Genomic DNA, 19,343 nt, shown 5'->3' with positions numbered 1-19,343 from the left:
GCTTGCGCATTCTCCCCATGTCTGCGTGGGTCTCACCCCCACAACCCAAAGATGTGCAGGGTAGGTGAATCGGCCATGCTAAAAAGAATTGGGTACTCTAAATTTATTTTTAAGAAAAGGATTTCAAGTGCCCAATGATAACCTCCTTAACAACAGATTCCAGCATTTTCCCCCAACAGATGTTGGTTATGAGCCTAGACTGACAAGCAAAGCACAGGGCAATAAAACAGACTTCACTCTTACCTGACAGGTCTCCGGTTGCCGCTGACGCACCGAAGAAGTAACCAGTGGGCAGTCGGACCCCGCTGATGTCAATGCACTCTTTCCACTCATTCTTGTCTTCAACATCGGTCATCACCTGACAGAGCAGGCAACAAATAGAAACTGAGGAAATGGACCATTTCAACCGAAATCTTCCAACATACCAGAAGAAAATGTTAATTCCTGTTGGATCTTTAGCTGATACCACAGACTCCACAGGCACCTTCACGGCTTTTTTGATTTGATTTCACAACAGTGCTAGCCACCTACCTCGATTTCCCCTCTTACACTGTGTCACACATTTACTGTAGTGCTGCTGGACTCTACTGTACCTTTGGTGTCTACCCACACCCTACCAGGAACCAATACCTTCAAAGCTGATGCTAGAATTAAACTATGGAATAGGGTTTACATAGCAGCTGGTCACCAAGAAACCAGTCAGCAGCAGCAGTTTCCTCAACCCAATGCCAGTGCACAGGTGCTAAGTGTGACAGTACCAGATCCAATTTCTCACAAAACAAACTCAGGCACAAAACAGCAGCCTAATGCTCCACAGAGAGAGAGGGTAGGAGAGTCACAGCTCGCAGAAAGCCAGCTCGAAGTTCATTGCTTGCCCATCACTCCCCTTCATCCCAAGGGCGGTCTCCGAAAGAATGGCAGAAAGTTAAACACTTTCCCACTGTTTTCAACAAGATATTTTGATGCTGTGACAGCTATAGCGCGTGTGTGTCTGAATTTGTAGGTTCGATAGGTGGAGGGGGATGCCATACTGGGACAAAGCTCTTGTTGAGTTTCAAAGCTGCATGTTCATTGAAAAGATCTCACCCACTCACAGCTTGCTAAAGAGAGCTCCTCATCATCTGGGTCAGTTAAGAGACTTGGGAATAATGGGGCAGGAGGGAAAGTTTCGGATTTTCTCTTCTATTTACCATCCTCTGTTGGATATGTCGTTGCTGGAAATAGACCATTTGAAGGAGATATTAGAGGTTCTGTCACAGAACCTGCTGTGAAGACAAGTCAGTTCCTTTAAGAACGGAGACTAGGGGATGGTGGATTCACCCACGGTATTTACACAGGTTAGGGATCTAGTAAGTGAAGTTGCCATAGTCCCAGATGACCATAGGCTGCTTTCCTCTGAGGGTGAGAGCTGATTGGTGGCAATTTAACATGAGAATCACCACTCCTCATGCGTGGGGCAAGGTTGAGAAGGCAGCCCTTCATGAATAACCTCAGCCGGTACAGGAATTAAACCCGTGCTGTTGGTCTCACTCTCCATCAGAAACCAGCTGTCCAATCAACTGAGCTGTTCTGGCCCCCATAGGCATCAAAAACACTAAACAACATTAAAGTATGCATTTACAAAGACAGCACAAAGGAGGTTTACCAGAATGATACCAGAGATGAGGGACTTCAGTTATGTGGAGAGGTTGAAGCAGTTGGGATTGGTCTCCTTACAGCAGAGAAAGGTTATGGGGGGCAGCATGGTGGCACAGTGAGTAGCACTGCTGCCTCACGGCGCCGAGGTCCCAGGTTCGATCCCGGCTCTGGGTCACTGTCCGTCTGGAGTTTGCACATTCTCCCCGTGTTTGCGTGGGTTTCGCCCCCATGACCCAATGATGTGCAGGCTAGGTGGATTGGCCACGCTAAATTGCGCCATACTTGGAAAAAATGAATTGAGTACTCCAAATTTATTTTTTAAAAAGGTTAAGGGGAAATTTAAGACAGTTGTTCAAAACTCAGCAAATATGAGGGAGAGACTGTTTTCACTGGCAGTGAGGTCACTAACCAGAGTTGATAGATATTAAATTATTAGCAGCAGAACAAGAGGGAAAATTAGGAGCATGTTTATTTTGGTGCAGCAAGTTGTTATGATTGGGATGCATTGCCTGAAAGGGCGATGGAGAGATTCAGTAATAATTTTCAGAAGGGAACTGTATGTATATTTGAAGAGAAAAAAAATTGCAGGGCTATGGGGAAAGAGCCAGGACCTGAGACGAACAGGACAGCCCTTTCAAAAAGCCGGCATTGGCATGAAGGATCAAATGGCCCCCTTCTGTGGTGTGTTATTTTATAGACAAGGTGGCAGCCGACTCTTTTGACAGTAATAATCCCAGTAGCGCAATCTGCCACTTACCGTTAACCTTCCCCGAGAGTAACGAATTGCCAAATATGTGTCATGATCTACATTTCGGATTTCTGCAGGGCATCCAGAAAGCTCAGAGGTGCGTCCATCTTTGCTGTGGTCATACGGCAGAGTCCCATTGTTGACCATCGCTGAGACATATGGAAACACCCGCTGCAAAGAGAGAACCAGGAGATTTAAAACAAACAACCATCTGCAGCATATAGCACCTTTAAATTAGAAAATGCAAAATTGCATCCTGGGGCAAAGTCAGCCTAAATTTGACACCAAGACAAATTAGAAGATATTAGGACATGTGACCAACAGGTAGGTTTTAAGAAGCCTCTTAAAGGAGGAGAGGGGGAGAGAGATGGAGAGGTTTAAGAATGGAAGCTCAAAGCCTTGGGCGTAGTCATTTGAAGGCACTGCCACCAATGGGAGTGTTGTAGTGTTGGAGGAAATCACAGAGATTGGGTTGCAGTGCAGGGTCGGGTGGGGAGAGTCAGGAAGAATTTGGAAATATGGACGAGAACTTTAGAATCACGGTATGGCGGCACAGTGGTTAGCACTGCTGCCTCACTGCGCCAGGAACCTGATTCCGACCTTGGGCGAGTTTGCTGCCCGTGCCTGCGTGGGTTTGCTCTGGGACCTCCGGTTTCCTCCCACAGTTCAAAGGTGTGCAGCTGAGGTGGATTGGCCATGCCAAATTGTCCCTTAGTGTCCAAAAGGTTAGGTGGGGTTACTGGATTAGGGTGAGCCTAGGTAGGGTGCTCTTTCGGAGGGTTGGTGCAGACTCGATTGGCCAAATGGCCTCCTTCTGCATTGTCGTGATTTATGATTCTGCTGGACAAAAGGCAACATAAGTCACCAAACACAGGGGTGATGGATGAACAGGGCTCAGTCCGAGTTAGGATGTGTACAGCAGAGATTTGGATTGGCTCAAGTTTATGGATGGAGGAAGACAAGATGCCACCTAGGAGAACAATAGAATCATCAGCTTTGGATTGCACTACAAAGAGATCAGCACCTCAATTACCAAAATGTTAAAGGAGGTCTTTGAGGCAAGACTTCCCAAATAGTGGATCACGAGCCTGAGCAGAGTTGCAACGTGAAATTGTGGGGTAGCGAGCTCAAAGCCAGAAATGGCTGTCATGAAGCTCCGACTGAATTCTAACAGCTGTGATGCCACCTGTTTTCATGCTTTGCAACCCTAAATCCGCATTTGTTAAAACCTTCACAAATTTTCATTCTGGAATCACATTTGGGGCATTAAAATGTGGTCTCTTGGGGAATAAGTTTGGGAAACACCACCTTCAGGATTTGGCAAACAGACTGGGGATCAAGAGAATACTGTGAGGTTACCCGATTGAGGTCTTTAAAATTACCAGGAGTTGATAGGGTAGATTTAGAGAAGATATTTCGATGTACGAGAGTGTGCCAAACTAGAGCACTCAATACGAGATGGTCACAAATCCATTATGGAATTCAAGAGAAACTTCTTTACCCGAAGAGTGGTTAGAATATAGAACACGCTACCATTGGGAGTGATTGAGGCAAATTGTATCGATACATTTAAGTGGAAGCGAGATAAACAGAGGGAGGGAGAAAGGAACAGAAGGATGTGGGGGTGAGCTTAGATGATGAGTGGTAGAACAGGGGTTCTCCATGAAGGATCTGTCACAAGATTGTGTGGTGTCATCAAAAAAAATAACCAAAGAATGTGTAGACAAAAAGAATGATGCAATAACGGATCAGAGTTATAGTCGGGACAAGTGGCAACTGAGATTGTCATCAATCAGAGAATGACATCCATTCAGAGTAGATTAGAGCTGTAGTCTGCGAGGGGATGACAGAGTGAGGTAACTAAATACTTCATCTAATTTCCCCAGTGCTAAATTTTGGTGTACCAAGTCAGTTGGCAAAATTCCGTGTGTCTATGTTTTGATCATGTTTCTGATTCCTTCGTAATTCAGCCTTTTGATTGCAATGTGATTTCACCTCCCCACTTACTTTGCTCTTTTATTTTATTTCTTTTCCACAGTTTTGCTTTGTTAATTTCATGGGACTTCTATGATGCCACCCAAGTGGCAGAATTCAGAGGTGTGGGCTGTGATCACGAACTTGTTCCTGCAGATGCAGATCCAGAAGCTGGAAAACTCTCAAGGTAAGTGGGTAAGTCAGTTAGTGCTTGTGGAGGAAAAAAAACATTCTGACCATTGATGTGATGTAGATCGGAACCTGGGGTCTATTCTATGTATCCTAATCACAAACCATACCATTCCTTAATGGTACATTATTAATGAAGCAGTTGTATTCCAGTCAAGCCTTTCCTGGTCACTGTCATGCACTTCCAAGCATGGAGGGGGGAAAATGGCATCTCTAATTAAACTGCAGAAAACCCTCCAAATGTTAAAATTTCCTGAATGTATGAATACTCATTAGTGACTACAAAACCCAGCTGGTTCCCTGTAGTGCTAATATGTGCGACTCCAGTTCCGCACCTCATAATTGACTCTTAATCCACTCAAAGTGGGCTAGAAAACAATCCAGTTCAGAAAATGTCAGTACAAGGTTCAGCAATAAGGAGTACCATCACCACAACAAGTGTGACAGTATAAGAAGGCATACCCCCATCCTCTCCAACTGGAATTGGGCAATAAATACCAGTCTTGCCATTGGCACCTACAGCTCAGTAAAATGACTCTCAAACATCTTCAGGAGGTTTCCACCTGAATGGCACCACCCTTGATTCCAGCAGTCCATCTCTGGGTTTGATGGATTCCACATGGTCCACAGAAGTGTCTAACTGCTGGGTGAGGTACTGGTGAATGAACTCATTCATTGCTGTTTGTACTGGTGGCTGCAACTGGAGGTAAGAATCATGATTGTTGCAAAGCGGCGGCCTTCTGGTGATCATTTTTATGTGACATCCAAATGCACAAGGCCATTCTGATACAAAAGAAATCATGTAACAATACAGTGCAGGAGGCCGTTCGGCCTATTGTACTTGTGCTGGATCTTTGACAGGGCTACCCAATTAATCCCATTCCCCTGCTCTTCTCCCTATAATGTGGAGATGCCGGCGTTGGACTGGGGTGAGCTTGGTAAGAAGTTTTACAACACCAGGTTAAAGTCCAACAGGTTTGTTTCGATGTCACTAGCTTTCGGAGCGCTGCTCCTTCACCTGAGGAAGGAGCAGCGCTCCGAAAGCTAGTGACATCGAAACAAACCTGTTGGACTTTAACCTGGTGTTGTAAAACTTCTTACCAAGCTTCTCCCTATAGTCCTGCAAGTTTCTCCTTTCCAAGTATAGACCCAATTCCTTTTTGAAAGTGACTATTAAATCTTCTTCTCCATCCTTTAAAAGCAGTGCTTTCCAGATTGTAAAAACTTGCTGTATAAAATAACACTCTTCTTTGGTTCTTTTGCCAATTCAGATAAATCAGTGCCCTCTGGTTACTGATATTTCTTTCACCAGAAAATGTTTCTCCTCATTTACTCCAGCAAAACCTTTTATTATTTTGAACATCTCTATTTTCTCTCTAACCAGTGGTTTGTAAGGTTTTTGCATAATTGCTATGAACCTAAGTGAACAGGAATAAAAAGCAGGGTATGGAATGAGACAATCAAGTCAAGATATCACCTGGCACTCACATCAGCACTCTCATCATTTGGGTAAGTGTCTATGAACATTCCTAAGCCGTGGAACTTATCTTTGCTTCCAAACACGGTACCTGCAGGTGAAAAATAGGGAATTAGTTACACTCTTTTACTCCCACTATGAATTTCACAATAGGTTTCAATAAGGAAAACGGTGGCGTTGTAGTAATGTCACTGAACTAGCAATCCAAAAACCGAGGTTAATGCTGTGGGGGACTGGGTTCAAATCCTACAATGGTAGCTGGTGGAATTTTAATTAAGTTAATTCATCTGGAATTGAAAGCTAGTCCCAGTAATGGTTTTGCAAAAAAGCCATGGAGTTCACTAATGTCCTTTAAAGAAGGAAATCTGTCATCCTTCTCTGGTCGAGCTTACACGTGGTCGACTTTTCACTGCCCTTTGAAATGGCTGGGCAATTAGGAATGGGTAACAAATGCTGGCCTTGCCAACGACACCAATATCCCGTGAACGAATAAAGAGAAATAAACATAGAAACCAGCCCTTGGTCTGACATACTGTGCCCTGAAAAGGAAAGCAAAAATGAGGCAGGTAGGTAGGGGTGGGATTCAAGTAACATTCGACAGACAAGTGCACACACATGGCAGCAAGCAATAGATTGAGCGACTGCACTCTTGTGCACGGTGTCTCATCTGGACCATTAGCTTTATTCTTTCATGTGGAGGACAGGTTTTACATAACAACTAGTTTACACAAGGATGCCATGGCAACCCAGGCAGTCATGTGTCTACAGGGCACGATGACCAGACCCAGAAAACAAACAAAAACAACAACTGAGGAACATTTAAAAGCAGACTAACTGGCTTTCTGGAGCTAACCAAGCCACAGCTGGGACCAAGAACCTGCCATGACGGGGGAAGGGAAAACAAAAATCAGACAGAAATCCTGATCACTTTCCAGTGACAGTGCCCCTCCCCGCTGGGTGCGGAAGTCCATTGATTAGATTAGGCTGGCAAAATAAGAAAAACCTGTCCCTTGTTGTTCAGTTTTGCCTTCACTGAGCACTGGCCTTTGTTCTCCTAGTAACACATTCTGCTATCATACCTTTTGCCACTATTAGCATTCTTCGGTCCTTAAAGGGACCATTAACATCCCCTTTATGTCCATGACATCTTTGTCAATCTCTCCTTTGCTCCAACCTAGACCTGGCCTTCTATTCTGCTCCACCTCCTCCACCCTCCTCTCCAACTATAACATTCATTATATTTCTACCCCTCTTCAGTTCTGTAGAAAGATCACATGGACTCAAAATATTAACTCTGCTGCTCTCTCCACAGATGCTGCCAGACTTGATGAGTTTATCCAGCATTTTCTATTTTTAAAAAAATTTTGGTTGGCAGAAAAAAATAGGCAAAACAAGTTAACATCAAATCCAATACTACCCAACATGCACTGTCAATATTGTTCGCTTACGCACAGAAAATATATATTTTTTAATGGGAATAAGAGCAAAGTGACCAAATTAATCAAAATAAACAGCATGAAATAACTTTATTGATTCTAAAACTCAGTTGAGAGTATAAGATAAATACATAGAATGCTGGTTTAATAAACCTTCCTGCCAGCTCAGTCACTTCACGAGGTAACAAGGGAGGAGAAAGGCCGAGGGGAGGGGGGCATCCAGAGATTCGTGGTAGATGAAGACAAAGTTGTCAATGGTGGAGCAATTAAAATTGGGACTTAAGAGGCCAGAATTGGAGGGGCGCAGATATCCCAGAGGGTTGTCGGGATGGAGGAGATTATAAATATAGGGAGTGACCATGCCATCGAGGGATTTGAAAACAAGAACAAGAATAAGAATTTTAAAATCAAATCATTGTTTAACCAGGAGCCAATCCAGATTGTTCAGCACAGCGGTGATGGATGAATTACCTCAAGTTTGTGGTGGGTGAACAGTAGGAAGCCAGACAGGACAGGGGATGGGTTAGAGCAGTGGGCTAAACAGCTGGCTTGTAATGCAGAACAATGCCAGCAACGCGGGTTCAATTCCCGTACCGGTCTCCCAGAACAGGCGCCAGAATGTGGCAACTCGGGGCTTTTCAAAGTAACTTCATCAAAACCTAGTTGTGACAATAAGCGATTATTATTACTAGTGCAGTGGAATAGTCAAACTTAGGGATGGAAAATTCAGACAAACGGGGCAGTAAACTCTACACAGAAGCAGGCGATCAAGAGTATAATGTCCAAGTAAAGCTGCACACCAGATACCAAATACAGATACTTATGACTGAAAGGATTGGGATGGAGTTTTTGTGACTTATCAATGGAGTATTCCAGCTTGTTCGAGTTCCCATTGACTGTTACGAATTGTACATTTGAGTGACATTTCAGAAAGTGATCAAAGCAACCAAATGTGTCTATGGTTGGTGAATTTCCTAAAGTGGGACCCCCGGTAATGTCCACGGAGTGAGTGGTCGCACATTTAGTGGCGCCCGCTAGAGGTGGATTTCTTTGGTCCTTCTCCACCCGAACTGTGTGGTGTTTGAGGGCAAAAGGGTTACGAGTCCCAGGGAATTGTAATACTCCTCTGGTGGGGCTGGTGTATGGCTCATCAGATGAGGAGTGCCACAAGGAAGAGAGAGTAACTGGAGCAAGGTTTTTGTGGTACGACACAGGAAACGATGATGGAGGGCAAGGGGGCAGTGCTGCCTACTCAGTGGTCGACGAAGCAGCACCGCCACCCTCCTCACCTTCATGTCTAACATGGAGTAGAACACCTGCCCCACCCATCCTTTCCTCAGCCTCGTCTGATACCCGGTGCAGTGATTGGTAGCCCCGATTGGGTCAAGGGCGGTCATGGACGGGGTTGGTGCGATGTAGGTAGGTAAGGCCCTTGGGCCGGACGGGTTCCCAGTGGAGTTCTACAAGACATTCAATGTGGAGTTGGGGCCTCTGCTTGTGAGGATGTACAAAGAGGCGAGGGATAGGGGGTAGAGCCCCCCTACATTGTCACAGGCGTCCAATTCCCTGATTTTGAAGAAAGAGGAGGACCCAGAGCAGAGTGGGTTGTACCGCCCGATATCGTTGCTTCATGCTGATGCAAAGTTGTTAGCGCGCGGATAGGGGATTGTGTGCCGAAGGTGATAGGACCAGATGGGATTTGTGAAGGGGCAGCAGTTGTCGGTGAATGTGCATAGTCTGCAAGTTTGATTGATTATTATTGGCCGGCAAACATAGCAATGGTGAGGAAATGGGCGGTGGAGGAAGGGTCGGTGTGGGGGCAGATGGAGGCAGCATCATGTAGTGGTACGAGTCTGAGGCCACTGTTGTTGGCGCCCCTTCCATTCTCGCCGGTCTGGTACTCCGTGAGTCTAGTGGTGGTTTTGACATTGTGGGTGTAGAGCCAGTGCAGGCAGCATGTCGGGTTAAAGGGCATGTCGTTGTGGGCGCCAATATGTGATAATCACAGGTTTGAGCTGGTGGGTCCTGGGGTGGCGGTAGGTAGGAATAGGGTACTTTAGAGAGTAGGGGGAAAATTTGCAGATCTGGAGGAGTTGGAGGAAATGTACGAGTTGCCAAGAGGGAATGGTTTCAGGTAATTGCAGGTGAGGGATTTTGTGACGAGAGAGGTGCCATTCTTCTCGAGGTTGCGCCTCCAGTGTTGCAGGATAAACTGCTGTCGGAGGATGATATTGGGGAGGGGAGGGTGTCGGATATCTACAGTATGATGGAGAGGGAGGGCGCTCCAGTGGAGAAGATTAAGCGTAAATAGAAGGAGGGGTTGGGTGGAGAGGTGTGAGCTGGAACGTGGAAAGAGGCTTAACCTCGTTGTGCGCGAGGTTAAGCCTCATCCAGTTTAAGGTGGTGCATTGGGCCCACATGATGGCTGCGAGGATGAGGCGGTTCTTTGCAGGAGTGGAGGATAGGGTACTTTAGAGACGATGTGGTGTGCGGTGGGGGGGGGCCTGCGAATCACATCCACATAGAACATAGAACATAGAAAAATACAGCACAGAACAGGCCCTTCGGCCCACGATGTTGCCGAACCTTTGTCCTAGATTAATCATAGATTATCATTGAATTTACAGTGCAGAAGGAGGCCATTCGGCCCATTGAGTCTGCACCGGCTCTTGGAAAGAGCACCCTACCCAAAGTCAACACCTCCACCCAACACCAAGGGCAATTTTGGACACTAAGGGCAATTTATCATGGCCAATCCACCTAACCTGCACATCTTTGGACTGTGGGAGGAAACCGGAGCACCCGGAGGAAACCCACACACACACGGGGAGGATGTGCAGACTCCGCACAGACAGTGACCCAAGCCGGAATCGAACCTGGGATCCTGGAGCTGTGAAGCAATTGTGCTATCCACAATGCTACCGTGCTGCCCTTAAGAACAAATAAATCTACACTATATCATTTTACCGTAATCCATGTACCTATCCAATAGCTGCTTGAAGGTCCCTAATGTTTCCGACTCAACTACTTCCACAGGCAGTGCATTCCATGCCCCCACTACTCTCTGGGTAAAGAACCTACCTCTGACATCCCCCCTATATCTTCCACCATTCCCCTTAAATTTATGTCCCCTTGTAATGGTTTGTTCCACCCGGGGAAAAAGTCTCTGACTGTCTACTCTATCTATTCCCCTGATCATCTTATAAACCTCTATCAAGTCGCCCCTCATCCTTCTCCGTTCTAATGAGAAAAGGCCTAGCACCCTCAACCTTTCCTCGTAAGACCTACTCTCCATTCCAGGCAACATCATGTTTTGGGTGTGTGCGAGGTGGAGGGGGTTCTGGCAGGAGATTCTGGGTGTGGGGGTGGCACCAAGTCCGGAGGTAGCAATATTCCCGGAGACGGGTCCTGTTGTGCTGGGTCTCAGACATGTGGCCAATCCACCTACCCTGCATATCTTTGGGCTGTGGGGGTGAGACCCAGGCAGATACAAGGAGAGTACACAAACTCCACAATGACTCCGGGATTCAACCCGGATCCTCAGCGCCGGGAGACCATCCATTGGGTCTTCATGCCACCCTGGGGATAGAACAAAGAACAAAGAAAAGTACAGCACAGGAACAGGCCCTTCAGCCCTCCAAGCCTGTGCCGACCATGCTGCCCGTCTAAACTAAAACCTTCTGCACTTCTGGGGTCCGTATCCCTCTATTCCCATCCTATTCATGTATTTGTCAAGATGCCCCTTAAATGTCACTATCGTCCCTGCTTCCACCACCTCCTCCGGCAGCGAGTTCCAGGCAACCACTACCCTCTGTAAAAAACTTGCCTCGTACATCTCCTCTAAACCTTGCCCCTCGCACCTGAAACCTATGCCCCCTAGTAATTGACCCCTCTACCCTGGGAAAAAGCCTCTGACTATCCGCTCTGTCTATGCCCTTCATAATTTTGTAGACCTCTATCAGGTCGCCCCCTCAACCTCCATCATTCCAGTGAGAACAAACGGAGTTTATTTAACCGCTCCTCATAGCTAATGCCCTCCATACCAGGCACCATCCTGGTAAATCTCTTCTGCACCCTCTCTAAAGCCTCCACATCCTTCTGGTGGTGTGGTGACCAGAATTGAACACTATACTCCCAAGTGTGGCCTAACTAAGGTTCTAAAAAGCTGCAACATGACTTGCCAATTCTTATACTCAATGCCCTGGCCAATGAAGGCAAGCATGCCGTATGCCTTCTTGACTACCTTCTCCACCTGTGTTGCCCCTTTCAGTGACCTGTGGACCTGTACATCTAGATCTCTTTGACTTTCAATACTCTTGAGGGTTCTACCATTTACTGTATATTCCCTACCTGCATTAGACCTTCCAAAATGCATCACCTCACATTTGTCTGGATTAAATTCCATCTGCCATCTCTCTGCCCAAGTCTCCAAATGATCTAAATCCTGCTGTATCCTCTGACAGTCCTCATCGCTATCCGCAATTCCACCAACCTTTGTGTCGTCTGCAAACTTACTAATCACACTGTGGTCGTCTGTGTAGAGGTATTACAGTACCTGGTAATGCTGGAACAAACACCATTGGTAGATATTGTATGTTTCCTATTGGTCAAGCTGTATGGTAGCTCCGCCCTGCAAGGCGGGGTATAAGAGCCCATGCCACCCCAGCAGCCTTCATTCTGTACCCGAGCTGCTGGGGGAAACATCTAGCTTATTAAAGACTTCAGTTGGACTACAACCTTGCTTTAGTGGTCATTGATCGTGCATCACACACCAGTTACATTTTCCTCCAAATCATTTATATATACTACGAACAGCAAAGGTCCCAGCACTGATCCCTGCGGAACACCACTAGTCACAGCCCTCCAATCAGAAAAGCACCCTTCCATTGTACTCTCTGCCTTCTATGACCAAGCCAGTTCTGTATCCATCTTGCCAGCTCACCCCTGATCCCGTGTAACTTCACCTTTTGTACCAGTCTGCCATGAGGGACTTTATCAAAGGCCTTACTGAAGTCCATATAGACAACATCCACTGCCCTACCTGCATCAATCACAACATCCACTGCCCTACCTGCATCAATCATTCAGTTTAAGGTTAAATTCTATTGAGCAGCACGGTGGTGCAGTGGTTAGCACTGCAATCTCACAGCGCTGAGGTCCCAGGTTTGATCCCAGCTCTGGGTCACTGTCCACGTGGAGTTTGCATATTCTCCCCATGTTTGCGTGAGATTCGCCCCCACAACCCAAAGATGTGTAGGCTAGGTGGATTGGCCAAGCTAAAATTGCCCCTTAATTGGAAAAAATGAATTGGGTACTCTAAAAAGAAGAAAAAAAAGGTTAAATTCTTCAGATAGGGCTTTAAACTAAATTGTGGGGTGGGTGAAGGGTGGGGTTCTGTTGTGTGGAGAATTAGAAAATCAAAGTTAAAGAAGAAGGTAGAAGGGACTTTAAACCTTCAAACTAGTTAAAGGGACTGGGGGCTCAGGATAGGTTAGTAAAGTCTCTAGAACATGTAATAAAACAAAGCATTTAGAAGGTGGCAGGAATCTAAGTTCAGGCCGGGCAAAAAAGATATGAGATGGGGGGGGGGGGGGAGCTCATGCAGGACTGAGGGTGTTGTACCTAAATGCACGCAGTATACAAAACAAGGTAAATTAGCTTGTTGCACACATTGAAATTGGCCGGTACAATATTGTGGACATCACAGAGGCGTGGCGGCAAGGGGATCAGGGCTAGGATCTAAGGAAATGCGTCCTATCGAAAGGACAGGCAGATGGGCAGAGGGAGAGGGGTTGCATTGTTAGTAAGGAATTAAATTAAATAGATAGCAAGAAACGATATAGGATTGGAAGGCATGGAATCTGTGCGGGTAGGATTGAGGAATCTTGCAACGGAAAAAAGACCCTGATGGGAGTTATGTACAGACCTGTAGGGCCCATGACAGTAGTAGTCAGGATGTGGAGCAGAAAATAAATGAGGAGATAGAAAATATATATAAGAAAGGCAACATTACAATCATCATGGAGGACTTCAATATGCAGGTGGACAGGGAAAATCAGGTTGATAGCGGATCCCAAGAAAAGGAATTTGTGAAATGTCTAAGAGATAGTTTTTTTGGAACAGCTTGAGGTAGAGCCCACCAGGGACCAAGAAATTCTGGACTTAGTGATGTGTAAGGAGGTAATCCTGATTAGGGAATTTAGGGTGAAGGAACCCTTAGGCAGTGACCCCAATAATATAGAATTTACCCTGCAGTCAACGGGAAGGTGGGGTCAGCTGACTGACAGAAGTATTATGGGGGGAGCAAGAGAGCTAGATTTGGATCTAACGGGGGGGGGGGGGGATTAGGGTTGCTGCTGCACTGGCCGAGGGGGAACTGAAAATGGAAGAGGTGGTCGGGGCGGGGGTTCCACGTCTGGGGGACTGGGGGGTGCGGGAGGCGCAGGCATGGGACTGGCCTAAAATAGGAGATGGCTAGTCGGCTGGGGGGGGGGTTTTGCCCCCCAATCCGGCTGATCACGTGGAATGTGAGGGGCCTAAATGGGCCAGTTAAGAGGGCCCAAGTGTTCGCGCACTTAAAGGGACTGAAGGCAGACGTGGTCATGCTTCAGGAAACACATCTGAAGGTGGCAGATCAGGTCAGGTTAAGAAAGGGTTGGGTAGGGCAGTATTCCATTCGGGGCTGGATGCGAAGAATAGAGGGGTGGCAATACTGGTGGGGAAGCGGGTGTCGTTTGAGGCCAAGAACATAGTTGCGGACAATTGAGGTCGATACGTGATGGTGAGCGGTAGGTTGCAGGGGACATGGGTGGTATTGGTAAATGTATACGGCCCGAACTGGGACGATGCTGGATTCATGAAGCGTATGTTGGGGCGTATTCTGGACCTGGAGGTAGGAAGCTTGATAATGGGTGGGGATTTCAACACGGTGTTGGACCCAGCACTGGATCGCTCCAGATCTAGGACAGTAAAGAGGCTGACTGCGGCCAAGGTGCTTAGGGAGTTTATGGACCAGATTTGGGGGGGGGGGGTAAGATCCGTGGAGATTTGCCAGGCCTTTGGCCAGAGAATTTTCTTTTTTCTCCCATGTACACAAGGCCTATTCCCGGATAGATTTTTTGTTCTGGGCAGGGCATTGATCCCGAAAGTGGAGGGAACGGAGTATTCGGCCATAGCCAATTCAGACCATGCCCCGTACTGGGTGGAACTAGAGTTGGGGGAGGAGAGGGACCAACGCCCGCTGTGGCGATTGGATGTGGGACTGCTGGCAGACGAGGAAGTGTGCGGGAGGGTGCGGGGGTGTATTGAACGGTATTTGGAGGCCAACGACAACGGGGAGGTGCTGGTGGGAGTAGTATGGGAGGCGCTGAAGGCGGTGGTCAGGGGAGAGTTAATCTCCATCAGGGCTCATAGGGAGAAGAGAGAGGTTAGTGGGGGAGATTTTAAGAGTGGACAGGAGATATGCAGAGGCCCCTGATAAGGGACTACTCAGGGAGAGGCGAAGTCTCAAGACGGAGTTCGACCTGTTGACCACAGGGAAGGCAGAGGCACAGTGGAAGGCACAAGGGGCGACGTACGAGTATGGGGAGAAGGCGAGCCGGATGCTGGCACATCAGCTCCGTAACAGGATGGCAGCGAGGGAGATAGGTGGAGTCAAGGATGGAAGGGGAATTACGGTGCGGAGTGCGGTGAAAGTAAATGAGGCATTCAAGGCCTTCTATGAGGAGCTGTACAGATCCCAGCCTCCAGTGGGAAAAGAGGGGATGCAACGATTCTTGGACCAACTGAGGTTCCCGAGGGTGGAGGAGCAGAAGGTGGCTGGTTTGGGGGCGCCAATTGGGTTGGAGGAGCTGATTAGTGGACTGGGGAGCATGCAGGCAGGGAAGGCCCCGGGACCGGATGGGTTCCCGGTGGAGTTCTATAGGAAGTATGTAGACCTGTTAGCCCAGTTGCTGGTGAGGACTTTCAATGAGGCAAGGGAGGGGGGGACCCGGCCCCCGACAATGTCGGAGGCGATGATCTCTTTGATCCTGAAGCGAGATAAGGACCCACTGCAATGTGGGTCGTACAGGCCGATCTCGCTCCTCAACGTAGATGCTAAGTTGCTGGCAAAAGTGCTGGCTACGAGGATCGAGGACTGTGTCCCTGGGGTGATACACGAGGACCAGACGGGAATTGTAAAGGGCAGGCAGCTAAACACCAATGTGCGGAGGCTCCTAAATGTGATTATGATGCCATTGGTGGAGGGAGAGGCGGAGATAGTGGCAGCTATGGACGCGGAGAAGGCCTTTGACCGAGTAGAGTGGGAGTATCTCTGGGAAGTTTTGCGGAAGTTTGGGTTCGGGGGAGGGTTTATTAGCTGGGTTAAGCTCCTATATAGAGCCCCGGTGGCGAGTGTGGTTACGAATTGGCGGAGGTTGGAGTACTTTCGGCTGTATCGATGGACGAGGCAGGGATGCCCCCTGTTGTTTGCATTAGCAATTGAACCTTTGGCCATGGCATTAAGGGAGTCCAGGAAATGGAGGGGGGTGGTCCGAGGGGGCGAGGAGCATCGAGTGTCTCTATACGCAGGCGACCTGTTGCTGTATGTGGTGGATCCAGTGGAGGGGATGGCGGAGGTCATGCAGATTCGAAGGGAGTTTGGGGACTTTTCGGGCTATAAGCTTAATGTAGGGAAAAGTGAGCTCTTTGTGATGCATCCAGGGGACCAGGGAAGAGGGATAGACGACCTACCGTTGAGTAGGGCGGAAAGGAGCTTTCGATACTTGGGGATCCAGGTAGCTAGGAGCTGGGGGGCCCTGCACAAACTTAATTTGACACGGCTGGTGGAGCAGATGGAGGAGGACTTCAAGCGATGGGACCTGTTGCCACTCTCGCTAGCGGGCAGAGTACAGTCGATTAAAATGGTGGTCCTCCTGAGGTTTCTTTTTGTATTCCAGCGCCTTGCAATTGTGATCACCAAGGCCTTTTTTAAGAGGGTAGGCAGGAGCATCATGGGTTTCGTGTGGGCAAGCAAGACCCCGAGGGTAAGGAGGGGGTTCCTGGAGCGTAGTAGGGACAGAGGAGGGCTGGCGTTGCCGAATCTGGGTGGCTACTACTGGGCAGCCAACGTGGCGATGATCCGTAAGAGGGTGATGGAGGGAGCGGGGGCGGCATGGAAGAGGTTGGAGTTGGCGTCCTGCAAAGGAACGAGCCTGGGGGCGCTGGTGACAGCACCCTTGCCGCTCTCGCGGACAAGGTACACCACGAGTCCGGTGGTGGCGGCAAACTAAAGATCTGGGGGCAGTGGAGACGACACAGGAGTGCGATGGGAGCCTCGGTGTGGTCCCCGATCAGGGAATTTCCGCTGCTCCTGGCACAAAGGATTCAAGACAGGGTGATTTCGGGCGTATGGGTCGGAGAGGGCAAGGTGTCGGCGATATACCAGGAGATGAAAGAAGAGGGAGAGGCTTTGGTAGAGGAGCTGAAGGGTAAGTGGGAGGAGGAGCTGGAGGAGGAGATTGAAGAGGGTCTGTGTGCTGATGCCCTGAGTAGGGTTAATTCTTCTTCCTCGTGTGCCAGGCTTAGCCTGATATAGTTTAAGGTTATTCACAGAGCGCATATGACGGGGGCGAGGCTGAGTAGGTTCTTTGGGGTGGAGGACAGATGTGGGAGGTGCTCAGGGAGCCCGGCGAACCATGCCCATATGTTCTGGTCGTGTCTGGCACTGGATGGGTTCTGGAGGGGTGTTGCGAGAACTATATCTAAGAGGGTGAAAGTCCAGGTCAAGCCAAGTTGGGGGCTAGCACTATTTGGAGTGGCGGACGAGCCGGGAGTGCAGGAGGTGAAAGAGGCCGGCATTCTGGCCTTTACGTCCCTGGTAGCCCAGCGAAGGATCTTGTTAATGTGGAAAGATGCGAAGCCCCCCAGTGTGGAAGCCTGGATAAATGACATGGCAGGGTTTATCAAGTTGGAGAGGATAAAGTTTGCCTTGAGAGGGTCTGTGCAGGGGTTCTCCAGGCGGTGGCAACTGTTCCTAGACTATCTCGCGGAGCGTTAAATGAAGTTCGGTCAGCAGCAGCAGCAGCAGCAACCGGGGGGGGGTCCTGGGGGCACTTGAGCAAGAAAATACATAAATGGTCAGGAAAGTTGATATGTGCGGGAGGAATACAATGTACAAAGTTCTGTATTATCTTGATTTAATATGTTTATGTCTTGCTATGCGACTTTTCTTTTCTTTTTGGTATGAGGGTGGGGGTTTGTATGGTTGAAAATGTTGTTGAAAAATTCTTAATAAACATTTTTTTAAAAATAAATAAAAGAAAAAACACACAAGGTAGCGAGGATCAGTCTTTAAGAGCGAGCAGAGGACAACAAAAAAAAGCAATAAGGAGGGAGAAGATGAAATAAGAGTGTAAGCTTGTTAGTAATATATAAAAGAAGATAACAAGAGTTTTTTTTAATATACAAGGTAAGAGGGAGGCAAGAAGAGACTCTGAACCACTGGAAAATGAGGCTGGAGAAGCAGTAATAAGAAACAAAGAAATGGCAGAGGAACTGAATAGTTACTTTGCAATAGTCTTCACAGTAGAAGAGGGAGTGGAATACCAGAACTCCAGGAGGATCAGTCAACTAACGAGAAGGTTCTGGAGAAACGGAAAGATCCGAAGGTGAATAAATCACCTGGACCGGATGGACTACACCCCAGGATTCTAAAGGAGATAGCGGAGGAGATTGTGGAGGCATTGGTGGTAATCTTTCAGGAATCACTGGAGGCAGGGAGGGTCCCAGAGGACTGGAAAATGGCGAATCTAACACCCCTTTTTAAGAAGGGAGAGCGGCAGAAAATGGGAAATTATAGGCCAGTTAGCCTGACTTCGGTCATTGCTAAAATTTGAGTCTCCATTATTGCGGAGTACTTGGAAGTGCATGATAAAATAGGACCGATTCATCACAGCTGTGTCAAGGGGAGGTCATATCTGACAAATCTGTTGGAATTCTTTGAGGAGATAACAAGGAAATTAGACAAAGGAGAACCAGTGGGTAGTGATTTATTTAGATTTCCAGCAGGCCTTTGACAAGGTGTCATATAGGAGGCTGTTAAATAAGTTAAGAGTCCATGGTGTTAAAGGTAAGATACTAGAACATAGAACATTACAGCGCAGTACAGGCCCTTCGGACCTCGATGTTGCGCCGACCTGTGAAACCACTCTAAAGCCCATCTACACTATTCCCTTATCGTCCATATGTCTATCCAATGACCATTTGAATGCCCTTACTGTTGGCGAGTCAACTACTGTTGCAGGCAGGGCATTCCACGCCCTTACTACTCTCTGAGTAAAGAACCTACCTCTGACATCTGTCTTATATCTATCTCCCCTCAATTTGAAGCTATGTCCCCTCGTGCCAGACATCACCATCCGAGGAAAAAGGCTCTCACTGTCCACCCTATCCAATCATCTGAGCATCTTGTATGCCTCAATTAAGTCACCTCTTAACCTTCTTTTCTCTAACGAAAACAGCCTCAAGACCCTCAGCCTTTTCTCATAAGATCTTCCCTCCATACCAGGCAACATTCTGGTAAATCTCCTCTGCACCATGTCCAATGCTTCCACATCCTTCCTATAATGTGGCGACCAGAAATGCACGCAATACTCCAAATGCGGCTGCACCAGAGTTTTGTACAGCTGCAACATGACCTCATGGCTCCGAAACTCAATCCCTCTACCAATAAAAGCTAACACACCGTATTCCTTCTTAACAACCCTCTCAACCTGGCTGGCAACTTTCAGGGATCTATGGACACCGAGATCTCTCTGCTCTTCCACACTGCCAAGAATCTTACCATTAGCCCAGTACTCTGTCTTCCTGTTATTCCTTCCAAAATGAATCACCTCACACT

At 47.7% G+C, this 19,343-nt stretch overlaps 1 protein-coding gene across 1 annotated transcript in view; it reads right to left on the bottom strand.

Annotated features, from left to right (window-relative positions):
- lman2 (lectin, mannose-binding 2) overlaps positions 1 to 19,343 on the bottom strand; it is a 92,897-nt gene that overhangs the window by 24,750 nt on the left and 48,804 nt on the right. The window contains exons 4-6 of the mRNA XM_072511878.1: positions 6,038 to 6,117; positions 2,396 to 2,557; positions 244 to 358 (exon numbers count right to left, since the gene is read on the bottom strand). Of these exons, the coding sequence (XP_072367979.1) occupies positions 244 to 358; positions 2,396 to 2,557; positions 6,038 to 6,117 (357 nt within the window). The remainder of the gene's footprint in view (positions 1 to 243; positions 359 to 2,395; positions 2,558 to 6,037; positions 6,118 to 19,343) is intronic.

The sequence above is a fragment of the Scyliorhinus torazame genome, chromosome 7 (genome assembly GCF_047496885.1).
Source record: "Scyliorhinus torazame isolate Kashiwa2021f chromosome 7, sScyTor2.1, whole genome shotgun sequence".
Taxonomy (NCBI): Eukaryota; Metazoa; Chordata; class Chondrichthyes; order Carcharhiniformes; family Scyliorhinidae; genus Scyliorhinus; species Scyliorhinus torazame.
This window is presented reverse-complemented; position numbering and strand designations above follow the sequence as displayed.